Source organism: Dermacentor variabilis, chromosome 2, assembly GCF_050947875.1.
Source record: "Dermacentor variabilis isolate Ectoservices chromosome 2, ASM5094787v1, whole genome shotgun sequence".
In the NCBI taxonomy this organism is placed as follows: Eukaryota; Metazoa; Arthropoda; class Arachnida; order Ixodida; family Ixodidae; genus Dermacentor; species Dermacentor variabilis.
Genome location: NC_134569.1, coordinates 203,996,459 through 204,010,547, shown reverse-complemented (window position 1 = coordinate 204,010,547; position 14,089 = coordinate 203,996,459). Strand labels below are relative to the sequence as shown.

Genomic DNA, 14,089 nt, shown 5'->3' with positions numbered 1-14,089 from the left:
GCTCGTCCTTTGCAGGTTTTTCACAAGTTGTCTTCAGTAAATTGCCTTGCGGAATTTTGTACGTACCCGCCGTGGTTGCCCATTGGCTGTCGTGTAGGGCTGCTGAGCGCGAGGTCGCGGGATCGAATCCCGGCCACGGCGGCCGCATTTCGATGGGGGCGAAATGCGAAAACACCCGTGTGCTTAGATTTAGGTGCACGTTAAAAACCCCAGGTGGTCAAAATTTCCGGAGTCCTCCACTACGGCGTGCCTCATAATCAGAAAGTGGTTTTGGCACGTAAAACCCCAAATATTATTATTCATTTTGTACGTCCTTTTCGCTTGATTTCTGGTGAAGGCATCAGGCAGCGACTCTGAGAACTTGATCGATGCGCGCGCGGCAGTGAAGGATGATATTGTAATATACAAACACCTTCATCACGAGATCGTGTTCACTCAATGCAGCGTTGCTCGCTTCTGCGTTCTATAGCAGCGTTCATCGTGAGTGGTTGGGGTTCGGAGAAGGCGCTTCCGGAAGTTCCAGCGAAAAGTCGAAAAAATAATATCTAGTTGATTTCACGGCATCGACGACCGAAGCAGTCATCGCTATCGAGCCATAGCACCACCCGTTCAATTCGTAGGCCACCGCCGATCTCCTGCCAGCATCCTTCAGTGGTTAGCCATATAGATGTACACACAGGAATGTTAAGCCACACCAGGAGAAGTTCATGTTCCTCGAAAACGAAAATAGCTGGTTACATGTAATTTGTTACCGAGAACATTTCGCAGTACCCATCTAACGATTACTGTCGATGGTAACGTCTTTATCATTGAATCAGAATAGCGACACAACGCATTGCCAGCGTCGAAACGAGTTGTGTAGAGGCGTGTGATGAAGAGGAATTCTTTTCGCGCTTCCCTAAGAACACTCGGCGCCATCTAGCGCCGCCGCCGCGAATCCTGCGCCTGGCCTCCGAAATGCAAGGCGCGCCGGTGCGTGTGAACGCCGAGAAAGGCGTCATGCGGGAGCTGGGCTCGTGTCTGTTGCGCTTCTTTGTCGACACGCTGCGCCATCTGGTGCCACTGCCGAGAAGTACGCGCTTGGCCTCCGAGACGAGAAGCTTGGTATGCTGGTACCTGCCAACGCTGATAATTGTTTCCTCGCTTACCGCACAATCAGTGACGCACACTCGGTGACTCAAGTTGGCGAGAGGTTCATCGAAGAGCGGCACATACCCAGCGCATTCATGTGGGAGCTAGCTAAAACGTTGGCGTGGAAGACGTTCGTTAAAGAGTGAATTTGTGGCGCAGCCTGCTAAAGCGCCAGGTTGCTGTCCTTGAGCAACCTTGGTGACGTGGGTTCGGTTACGCTCAGTATAGCAGAAACTGAAGGGTTCTGTTGCGTCATTGTAGGGCGGTACATTCCCATTGGCACATACCTTGAACAGTGTAGTTGTGCAGGGAATAGTGCAGTTGACTTTCAAAAATTCGCAAGCAATAACTCACACTCGGCAGGCCTTCTCATCATAACAATGAAGCCCTTTCACTTGAAGGTAACAGGAGTGGGGGCTACCCCAGCCCTGGAACCTCCTCAGGGTAACTCCTGAGTCTTGTGAGGTTGTGGAGTATGCAACGACACATTGTGAAATAAAATCACCTGTGTCATTTCGGAGCGAATATCTTTCTTTCTTTTATTGGGGGGGGGGGGGGCTAGAAGACGGGAAAACGAGTCCGGTACAATAAACGTTGTCAGATGTATGTTCGTCTTATTTTCCTGAGCTTTATTATCTGTCATATGATTGAAAGGTTCAGAGCTGTGTCGTTGCACCCAATATAGGGGAACATTGAAAAGCGTGTCATTGGGAAGCCTGCGTATTTTATCTGACAGAGTAATGAGTTGTACTTACTCGCTTTTGGTTTCTATAGCTTCTCGTACTTGAATTACATAATTTCTTTCTCCTGTCGCCGAGGCTTCTTCTGAACAAAATAACTTCGCCTTAATTTACTACATTGCCTCAACAATGCTTATCTATATCGCCTGTACATTGTATCTACCAGCCACAATATAAGCGATAGCTAATCAGTTGAAACATATTGTTGTACTTCCATCTCGTTTTGCGTGCAGTTGTGTTTTGCATTTCTGCTTTATCCTGTGAATTGTAATATCTCGAAGCGTATTGCTTCTCAGCGCATTCGCGAGTTCTAATAGCGGTAATAATTTGCTGTGCGTATCTACCGCCTCACGGTAAATGATCGAAAAGTAAGGCTATTAGTCTATATGGGTGTATGTACCGAACATACAGTGCCTGTTTGTAATTTTCTACGTAGAGATTGTAAACGATAGACAATTGTCAGCAAAGTTTCCAGTGTTTGATGATACAATGTCTAAGGTCGGTGCACAAAGCGATCGAAAAGCTGGTGTGAATCATGCAATATTTTCCCCTGTTTCTCCTCAGTGGCTTCAAAGCGTCAACGAACTACATGTCAGTACCGAAAGGCGGTAAACTGTCTGACAGATTTCATGATAATCTACACGAGCAAAGTCGCAGCCACTGCCAAGAAGAAACAAGAGCTGAAGCAGAAAATCGTTGACGATATATGTCAGTAAGTATGCCGGTCTTATTTTGTTTTAGTTTTTTTAAATTAACACTCCTGTCTGGGCAGTTCAACTTTCGTGATAGAGCAGACAAACGTTGCATCATTGTGATATGTAGCATATTGCCACATTCATACTGCCGCCTGTATGCACCAGGCTATGAAGTTGACGAAGTAGCGGGAGGGTAGATGCATAATGTTTCCTACATTTAATAGAGGAAACTCTGGCGCTGTGATCACTCAGCCTCCAAGAAACGATGGGTAGTATATGCATTTGCATGATGTCTTTATTTAGTGTGCATTCAAATGTAACTTAGTGAAATAGGTCGCTAATTTCTTGTATGCACATTGCTTGACAGAATGTGCCAGTGCAGCCAACTACGCCGCATCGAGGTTCAGCCCCGAAACGCAAGAGCTACGCAAAGTAAAGCGGCCGATCGCTCAGTGCTGCTCTCCCCTCCTTTGACGTCGAAATTCTTGGTTCGTGTACAAAATCTCCATCCTTCGTTGGCAGTTGCGTAGTTTGTGCGCCCGGTGGCGTTGAAGACGAAGGCAGTCGTCAGTCACGACTACATCAGGTCGTCATCAACTGCGATGTTTTCATGAAGCATCACACCTGTTCATGTGTTACAAGCAGCGCACGAGTTCAGATTCCTGGAGAAGTGCAGCAGGACTACTTCTGACGTCTGCACACTCGAGAAGAGCGTCGCTGGCGATACCGATAGTGCAGCGCGGAGCGCAACTCGGTGACGTCTGCGGAGGGCGCTGGTGACACATCTACGTGGACGTTCGCTGTAAAGCAACAAATCAGCCGTCGGGGACGCCCAAATACCTTCTTTCTACAGACAAATTCGTTGTAGTGTTCTTCGTTGCAGAGGCATTCACAATAGATATTACAGGTAGAGGCCGTCAGGTGTAACAAATGCTGTCTATTCACGGTTCCTGTCGTCTACGACGATCTTCCAGTAGGTGGCGCCGTGAAGGCAACCCAGAGCGTCATCAATGCGTGGAAGAGGATGGACATGTTTCTTGGTGATCTTATTGAGCTGCCAATAATCTATGTAGAATGACCAACTATTGCCGTTCTTTTTAACTAAGGCAACATGGGAAGGCCTCGGACTCGTGGCCGACTCAGTAATGCCTTTTGAAAGGCACTATTGTCAACCTGTTGTTGAATAACTTGGCGCTCGGACGGTGACACGCGATAAGGCCACCGGTAACTTGTAGGCGCATCGCCAGTATGTATGCGATGCTTGAAAAAGAGGTTTGACCTAAGAGACGATCGTCAAAGTAAAAAAAAAATGTTGGAGCATGTGACGAGCAAATGACGGAGATTGTCCACTTGTGGGGCCAGAAGGTCCGGGGTAATCAACATTGTGATATCGCTCTGTACTGACGGAGCAGTGGGCGCGTCGACGGAAGGAATTTCTGAAGGAGGATAAGGCAACAGTGATGAAATCTGGCACTCATCTGATGGCGACAAAGTTGCCAAAGCTATGCCTTGGGGCAGAACTTGACAGATTTTGAAGTTCAAGAGAGGCAGGCAAGTCCGGTTGGTCGCAACAGTCACAGCGGTTTGGTGACAGGAAACGCTGTGCGGAAAAAGCACACAGGAAGACGGAGTGACCACACAGTCACCATTCGGTACGCTGGGGCAGGGTACAGCGACAATACAGGTCAGTGCTTGGGGCAGGAAACGAACTCGTCGATCGGCACAAGAATCTGATGACTATGGAATATGTCGGGAACGTCTGGTGAAGAGGGGAAGTCAAGTTCAACGACACCGGCCAAGCAATCGATTACAGTCGTAGTGGTAAGACAAGAAATCAAGTTCAAGGATTACATTATGAGGGCAGCGGAGAAGGACACGAAGCAAAACGGAAGTGTGGCGGCCAGCGACACTAACACGTTCGGTACACATTCTGAGCACGCCCACAGTTCCACCGTCAGCGACGTGCACAACGCGGGACTCGGGAGGTGTTAGCACTTTGTTTGACCGTTTATGAAGACCAGAGCTTATGATACAAATATGTTCGACGGTGTCAATAAGGGCAGTAACAGGTAGGCCATCCACTCCTACGGCAAGTAGGTTCTCCTGCGTCGCCAAGGTTAAAAGAAGGTTTGCAGTTTGCGGGTCCAGTACAACGTCATCCCCGGGCGCTCCATTGTTCAGTTTGCCTGCTAAGAGCGTCCAGAAGGGTGCGGCGATGAGTAGCGGCGGGGCAGAGGTTACTGGGAACGATGATCGTATGGGGAAAGTGAACGCTTGGATCTGCGGGTTGGTGCAGGAGCGTCTCGGAACGGTGAGCCACTACGAGCGGAAAACTGCAGGGGCCGATTGTCGTCGCGGCGAAGGTCGAAAAAAAAAACGAGCGGTGGGAGGAAGGTGAGCAATATCGGCAGTGACGGGAAATGTGTCAAATGCGATGGCAATGAAAATAGATGCGCTTGTCGTTCTTGGTTCTCCACTAGGCCGGATCACGATAGCGGCGAAACGTTGCTCTATTTGTATAAGGCGGGAGACAAATACTGACCCGACTGAATCCTACTTTAGGCAGCTCTTCCCTAACGACGGCTTGAATTAAAGAGACTGTCGGTCAGGAATCAACGGAAGGGCGTGCGAATTAGAAAGGTGCAGACGCCTCCTCAATTTCGCGACGTACGATAGGGGCAATGCTATCGGTGATGGGTCACTGACTGAGCGGCTGAACGCCCGCGAAGGTCAATGTGGCGGCAGTGTTTGGAAGCCACATGGACTTTTGGGTGATGCGGCAACTCTTCTGTTCCTCAGGGGCCTGCATTCCTTGATAATGTCTTTAGTGGTCGAGTAGCCATTGAAGAACAGCAAATTGAAAGCATAACCAGCAATGCCTCTCAGGACGCGACTTAGTTTGTCCGCCTGGGTCACGTTGGCATCAACTCGGTGGGAAAGGGTGATAACGACAAGGATGTATTGGTATGACTACGTGGGAGATTGAGCCCGGCAGGAGAGATCTTTAGAAGCGGTGTGCTGGCGGCCAATTGGTTTGCCAAACAGGTAACAAAGCTTCTCTTTCCGTAGATCCCAAGTAGTCAGGTCTGTTTCGTGAGTGTCAAACCAGACGCGAGCTGTCCCGCTGATGTAGAAAGCGACATTGGCTAATGGTCACTGTCGGGTCAGACCGATTGTTCGTTGCGACGCGCTCGTAATTCCCAAGCCGTCATGGACTTCGATGCTGTCGGTGCCGCAAAAAGAGCCAGGGTCACGGGGTGGCATTAAACTCACCGGCTGGGGTGCCGGTGTTGCAGTTGACACAGTATCTCCACCTGTTGACATGGTGGAACTTGCCAGGACACCTCCGCTGCGAAGTTTCGTCTTGCGTAGTACCCCACACCTCCACCGAAATTCCACAGGAAAGATATATGGTAGGGCAAGTTAAGGTAAAAAACATTATTCTGGTCCTTCGGAACGCGCGTCAGCACGTAGCGGGCCGGTCCCACGTCGGTACAGAAAGGCCGAGCCTCTCTGCTGCGTCACGGACCCGATGGACAGCCCATAGCTATGATTCACGATCGAGGCTACTTAGGGCAGCCTGCCATTTTGACGACGTGACGCCGTCGCCGTCGCGTAACGCGGGGCACCGCCAGAGCATGTGTTCGAAGTTTGCTACGTATGGGCATAGCTCGCAAATATTGGTCGATTGTATCTCTGAATAGATTCTGTGTAACATTGCGGGGTTGGGGTATGCTCCGACCTGGAGTAACCTGAGTGTTAAAGCCTGTGGTCTGCCTACTTTCCTATGTGGCGGAGGATATCGTCTCCGTCCCATGTAAAAATGTTTGGTAAGTTTTTTATATGAGGAGGGAAGGTCCCGACTATCCATAACCTCAGCGCCGCGCCACCCGGTAGCTACGCGGCCGACGACTCCTCGCGTAGCTCTGTGGGCCAACTCGTTGAGGCTGGACGGGGCGCCCTCGATCTGTCCTGCGTGATATAAATGAATATATATTTACAAACTCTACCGCGAGCTGCAGCTATGCCAAGATGGCGGAAAGACAGTCTTTACAATCGTCGTTTTGCCCCCCGCCCCCTCTGCGGCCAATGTCGTCTTTGTCACATTACTCGTAGTCTCGTGACAATATGAATTCAGCCGGGGCATGATCAATGCTTCAACGGCTCATATCGCTTTGGACGCGTTCGTTGTAAAAGCGTTCGACTGTATATGGTAAGCATGAGTACGCCAAAAGTTATCGCCGATAGCGCTCAGCTGATTCTTACCACAGAAGCGATTTTGACTAGGTCTTCCGCATACTGCCGACACCGGAATGAAATCTAAACTATGCCGCGGTCCCACCCATTTAGTGGCGCTAAGCCTGACCACTTTAGGTCAAGCGGGCGGCCCCTTATGGCTTGTTTGCTATCATCATTGGAAGTGAATAGGGTTGCTGACTTTCGATACACCTGATTTCAGATGCAACGTTTACGCGTTATTTCTGCGCTTTTTCTCAGATTTGTTCTCGATACTGCGAAATGACGTTCTAGCTTATGGTAACACCCTGGTGGCTCGCCATATAAGTTGCTTGTATTGGCCTGGACATAGGTAGCGTGCGCTCTCTTTTAGCACGTAGTCAGCTCGAACGCTCAAACACCTGAAAAACAATTGAAACGCAGTTGAAATACTTAACGTACAAAAGCGCATGAACGCGTCAAAACGCTTAACTCGTAATTTTAAGAGGTGCACTGGCGGGAATTCAACTAAGACATGAAAACATTTCCCTCGTAATGTGCACCTTTTTCAAAAAGAATAGAATGCACACGACATAGAACACCGGGGCCCGTGGTGTACATTCTATCCATGTATTATAAATACGTTCAAACTAACACAATTCTCAGTACTGCTGCAAAACACTTAAAGGTACCTTGACTACGATCGTTTAACTATTCTCAGTTCATCATTGTAATGGAAGTAAAGGGTTCAGTAAGGTCATACACACACAAAGAAGATAACAGGGCTCTCAGCGAATAAATTAACTCGAAATTTCAAATCGGTGCTTCCTCGTCCCTCTCACCACCTCGGTCATTTTGGTATGAATTGTGTTATGTCTGTAAATTTGGGGTCGCCACTGTGTCGTCTGCTCCTAAACAGTCTGAGACAACATCAGACATATTGCTGCACACGCTGTGGCAACCAATGCCGCAGCCAGGGCTGAGCTGAAGATTTGTGTCCGCAATTCTTTCATTCGCTCGAGAAAAGCAAACCTAACCAGAGAACAAACAAAAATTTCGTGGCCCAATTTCGGCCAATCTTAGACATTCCTGGCCTATCCACCAGAATCTACCTGCGCCACTGTGATAAACGAGGTGCACAATCTTTTACATAGCTAGCTAAGTATGTCTCGCACTTCTCTGGGCAAACACCTGTCATTGCCATTCGTCTGTCAACAGGCATCGTACATTTCATTCACCATTGGGACAGCGCTGTAAAGACATCTCATACTGTGCATCCACTTTGTTTGGTGTGTCCATTTCAGTATCTTTTGTGAGTTGTGTAGTGGAGAAACATAAGATGGTTCTAAATTAAAGTTGTGACTTTTGTGGTGGATGAACATAAACACATCGTGGAATCTCATGTTGCATAGAATGCAAGAAAATGGATTTGTGCGCACTGACGCTAGCTGTAAAACATTTAATTAACCGCTTCACCAAAGCTTCGCTTCTCATAGATTCCAACGTGTGCGTTGAATATTTTTTTCTGCGAAAGTGCGCACCAAAGCTATAGAAATCGATGCCGTAGTTGTTGGCCATACAACCCTCCCTTCAGAGGGTTGTATGGGCACTTTTGTCCTGTACACAGCCTCATCCAACTCTTTCACAAGAATATGCGAATTCGTGCAATAAGAGCCTTGATGTCTTCCTCCTTTCCCTTTCCTCCGATGTGCGACACCATCTTCCCATTCCGTCGCATAGTCCGCAATTCTAATCCAATGTGAGGCTTTCGTATGCGGTTAGAGGATTAACGTACAACAAAGGGCGAATGACCACGAAAAGCCCTGAAGAGCCAAGGAAAGCGCGCTTAACCCTGGAATGACCAAACACAGTTTCACATAAGATGAAATTTAGAAATCTTGTCCGCCTTTATTCATGACTATCAGAATCAGAATCAGAATTTATTGTTAGAATTTGGGTCAAATTACATGTATTTAGTATGCAGGAGGAGGTCCCATAGTCAAAGACTGTATCGGGACCTCCTGTACAAGAATTGTTATGATAATTGACATCGCAAAGCAATAGTAGCATATAATAAGGTATTATACAAGCAACAGGAAATGGACGTTAACAGAGCAAAATACAGGATTCATTACAAATAATAACAAGGTTTAGCTTATCTCACAGTAATATAAAAAAATTGCATGTGAAAAATATACCAGTAGTTTATTTACAAGAACAAAAACAATCAAAAACGGCAAAAAAAGCTAGAAAGAACGAAAAAAAAACGGTTACAGTAAATTTTCTGATTAGTTTGTCAATAATAAATGCATTTTGAGTTCCCTTTTGAATTGGTGTAAAGATCTGTTTTTCATAATGAGAGGAAGAGTGTTCCATACAGATATGGAAGTGAATTCCACGGTTTGTTTGCCGTAGTTAGTGCGGATTCGTGGTAAAAGAAAATTGTTATTTAACGCGAATCTGGTGGTACTATTAGTTGTCAGGTTAGATGGTGAAAATGTGATCGACGGTAGCTCATTATGTAGAAGTCTATAGAAAAAAAATACCTAGGTTGTATGTAGTGAGCCCGGAAATAGTAAGGATGTTATTCTCGTGTAGTAGGGAAGTGGCATTAGAAAACCATGAACTATATGTAATTATTCTGATGGCTCGGTTCTGAATTGTTTGTAAAGACTTAATATGAGTATTATAGGTGTTTCCCCAACATATGATCCCATAAGTAATGTGAGAGTGGACGAAAGAGTGGTAAAGTGAGAGCAACGTGGTACGTGTGAAGTAAGGGCGTGCTTTAATTAAGATGCGTATACCATAAGCTATTTTCTTTTTTATGTGAGCAATATGATTGTGATATTTCAGATTACAGTCAAGTAGAACGCCAAGGAAAGATGAACATGAACTTGGATGAAGGCAGTGGGGACCAAGACTGATAGATGGAATGGACGCTATGTTTCGCTGATGTTAAGAGAATACAACAAATTTAGTCTTAGTTTCATTAATAGATAACATGTTAACGTTACACCACCTCCGAATATTTTCTAAGTCAGCATTTAGTTTGTTAACGAGAGATGAGATATCTTTATGAAAAGTAAATATAGTGGTATCATCAGCGTACAGAATGCATTTTGTCGAAGAAAGACAATTAGGCAAATCATTAATATAAACTAAAAATAGGAGTGGCCCCAGGATGGAGCCCTGAGGCACACCGATGTTAGTAGTTCGCTGTCGAGAATAAGCACTGGAAACTGAAACAACTTGAACCCGGTTATATAAGTAGCTTTTTAGTAGCGAAAGGGCGGGACCGCAAATGCCAATTGCTTCGAGCTTGGAAAATAGGATATTATGATTAATGCTATCAAATTCTTGCGTTAGATCAATGAAAACTGAGGCGGCGAGAAATCCATCGTCAATAAATTTTTTTAGTTGATCCGTAAGATGAATAAGTGCCAGCTCTGTGGAATACCCAGGGCGAAAACCGAACTGAAATGGAGAGATGATATTAAATTTAGAGAGATATTTTGTTTGCCGTACTTCAATTAGTTTCTCAATAACTTTCCCAAAGAACGGCAGAATGGAAATAGGTCTGTAATTGTGCAGTACTGAGTTGTCGCCTTTTTTATAAACTGGGATAACTTTGCCCCGCTTCAGTTCAGAGGGAAATAAACCAGTCCTGAATAATAAATTAACAATAAATGAAAGTATGTCTGAAATTATGTGCGAGATAAGTTTAATGTTAGCAGGGTGGACCTCATCAATTCCAGCGCTTGTCACTTTTAGGTTATTTATAACGGCAGTTATTTCTTCTGGCGTTGTAGGAAATAAAAAGAATGAATGAGGTAGACGGTTCATGTTAATGTTTTCTGCAGGATTAGGTGGATGGTTAGGAAAGAAAAAACTACTAAAAGCCTCAGCAATTTCAGCAGGGGAATCGAGCTCTACTCCATCCTTTAAAATTCTGGCTACCTGGTTTAGTCGTGTGTTATTTAAAAAGGAGTTGACAACCTCCCATTTCTTTTTAGTGTTATTAGCTGCCTGTAAAATTCTTTGCTCGAAATACAAACGTTTAGCTGTTTTTATTTTACAGTTAACAGTGTTACAGAAGTTTTTATATCTGGCACGTAAGTTCATGTTAAATGGTTGCCTTTTACTTTTCCTATATAAGTTATCCCGTTTGCGCATTTGTGCTAATAACTTCTGTGAGAGCCATGGATTGTGAACAAATGACACATTTTTTTGCATTTCTTTTTGGAGGTGAACTTACGGAAGTGTGATGTAATTAGAGAAAAAAATTTGGAAAAAGCTTTCTGTGGGTCATGTAGTGATTTAATTTCAGACCAGTTTGTATTAGCAACAGCAGTTATGAAGCCATCTTTATCAAGAACGTCTTTAGTGTGTGAAAGTGGGAAAGGTCGTACATTAGAATTGAAACGTAAAAGCAGGGGGTAATGATCACTGATGTCGATGTGCAAAACCTTTACCTCTGGTGAATGAAGCAGGTTAGAAAAAGCATGATCAATAAGTGAGCCTGTACCACCAGAGACTTCGCGTGGGGGCACATTGATTAAGCAATCATAACCGTAGCTGCGGAATAAACTAGTGTAGTTAATACAGATGGGTGATGTTTCATCGAGTAAATTAATGTTTATATCACCTATTATAACAACATTTTTATTTTCTAGAGATATAGTATGTAAAATATGATCGAGATTGGTACAGAATTCATTGACTGACGATGAGGGAGAACGGTAAATGCAGCCAAATATGAAGTTCTTGTTATCTTGAGTAAAAAAGCAGTTACTGATTTCAATCCAAACAGATTCGCACTTAGTAACGGTTAAAGATAGATCATGTCTTCTTTGATAAGCAATATTAGAAGAAACATATATGGCAGCACCACCGTGATTAGTCGTCAATCTGTTGCAGTATTCCACTTTATAGTTAGGGAAGCAATACAAATTTTTGTCATCGTCAGATAACCAGGTTTCAGTAATGGCAATTAGTGAAAACGGATTAGTTAGTGATGCGAGGAAATTATCGATAGCGTCGAAGTGTTTACGAAGACTCCTAGCATTAAAATGAATGATGGAATGAAATCCATTTAAGAAAGAATTCAATTGATCGGTTTCCAGTGTAGAAGCCATGTTTGTTGTGTCAATTGGTTAAACAATTTATGCCTAGTCTAATTTGGTTAAGTCGGATTCGTCACGAATACGCAGAACTTTGCTGCTAGTGGTCTTCCTAGCCTTAATTTGGCAGTTGTCCGTCCAAAGGAACATCCATTTTCTTTCTTTCTTCAAAGTTAGAGCCTTGGAGAAGAGAGCCTTGTTAGATGGGGTCAAATGCTCATTTACAAAAACGGGAGCGTTGGAAGAGCCGGAAAATCCAATGTCACTAAGACAGAGTTTAGCTTTACGTGCTTTACTAACAAAGTCAGCTTTCTTCGTTCTCGAATGACAACGAGCGATGATGTTTTTCTGGTCATTAGATCTGGTGGGAACGCGATGAACAATGTCCAGATCGCTAGGCGATACTGGACAGCCAATTCTGTCCCCTACCGTTTGCATAATTGTAACGCAGTCCTCTCCTTCGGAACAGGGAACGCCTTTGACCTCGACATTGCTAAAGCGAGAGTACTGTTCTAGTTCCTCAACCTTGCGAGTCAATGACTGGTTCTGAGATTTCAGCTTTGTGTTCTCAACGATTAGTGTAGCATTTTGGCTACGTAGTTCTTCTATAAGTCCATTGAAGTGTTCAGTGCTTGTACTCAAGGAATCAACTTCCTTTTTTAGTTCCACAACATCAATCCCAGATTCCTTCATCCTCAACAAGATGTTGCCAAAGACGAGTTCATGCGTGTTTTTAGCCATGTTGTTAATCTTTAGTTCCAGCTCCTCAATTTTTTTCGATAGTTCTGCATTCGTCGGCATGGTATGCGTATTAAAAACAGGCTCAGATAGAAAAAAAAAAGAAAAAAAGAAATGGAGAGTACATTTGCATAAAAGAAATGTTGTTTGAGCAGGAGCTTGATAAGTATAGAAATAACAATTAGTAATGGTTTCTTGAACATTTCACGACCAGAAACTTCGCTGCAGGATATTGACACGTGTACCTGTTTCTCCTTTTCTTGGGGACTGCATTTTAGCCGCACCCGCCGCGGTAGCTTAGTGGTTATGTTGTTGGGGTGCTAAGCACGAAGTAGTCAGATCGAATCCCAGCCACGGCGGCGGCATTTCGATGGGGGCGAAATCTGAAGACACCTATCTATTTAATTTAGGTACACCTTTGAGAACCCCAGGTGGTCGAAATGATTCCGGAGTCCCCCTCTACGGCTTGCCTCCATAATTATGGAGGCACGCCGAAAAGCAAAACTCTGTAATTTAATTCTTTAAGCTTAACTGCAAAGAACCTAAGGTTGTTGCTCAGCGCAAGGCCCGCCTGCATGATTTGGCACTTATTCGAATGTTATCACTGATTCTATCTGTCATGTGTGTTGTGGCCTAAATTTGTGCAATCAGATTGTATGCGCGACACCAATTCTGTGCTTAGTACTTCATGGAATATCACGCTGGTACCAGCCGTTACGCTGGAACGTTCGACAAGTCGCGTATAAAAGACGACGTGCTTGACCCGCATATCATATTTTCGACGGTCGCCAACTATTCTCGCCACTATCGTTGTGCATGCTGTTGCTTGTTTTTTTTTAGGCACAGGTTCGCCCAATAAAAAGTTACTTTCGTGATTCGCAATTTTCACTACTATGTTCCTCGCCGTTACTGCAACCTGACATCTGGTGGACATGCTTGGCATCGTAACTGCACCGTGACAGTCTCAAAATGATTCAATGAGAAGTTCGACGTATCAAGCTCTGCGTTGCGTATGTGATACGATGGGAATTACAGGACTGAAAAAAGAAAGTCCTTCGCAGATGTCATAGCAAAGCATGCGTCGAAGATACCAAAGCTGTTTAACGGGATTTCGTACACCTGTAATGGGTGTACGAACTCCCTTAATACAGCTTTGGTGCCCCATAAGACTAGGAACGCGTCGTCATTTATTGCCTTGCAATTTGTAATTCTCTGCGCATTTACTGTACAGACGACCCGCGGGCATCTGCGCATCGACTCACTCGACGGACGACTGCAGCTCGCAGCAGAGAAATGTCGTGAAACGTTTCGAGGACGCAATGAGCGCGAGTGTCGCCGAGGTCTGCCGAGAAGATGCCTCTTTCGTCAAGAGTGAGTATGGATTGTGTACCTCATCAGAGTCGTCGACGTTTATATATATATATATAAACTGTAAGTAAGCATACCT

At 44.9% G+C, this 14,089-nt stretch overlaps 1 protein-coding gene across 2 annotated transcripts in view; it reads left to right on the top strand.

Annotated features, from left to right (window-relative positions):
* LOC142573049 (uncharacterized) overlaps window positions 1-14,089 on the top strand; it is a 114,527-nt gene that overhangs the window by 75,486 nt on the left and 24,952 nt on the right. For both annotated transcript variants that reach the window (XM_075682551.1, XM_075682552.1), the window contains exons 6-7: window positions 2,436-2,583; window positions 13,874-14,013. In XM_075682551.1, coding sequence (XP_075538666.1) covers window positions 2,436-2,583; window positions 13,874-14,013 — 288 coding nt within the window. The remainder of the gene's footprint in view (window positions 1-2,435; window positions 2,584-13,873; window positions 14,014-14,089) is intronic.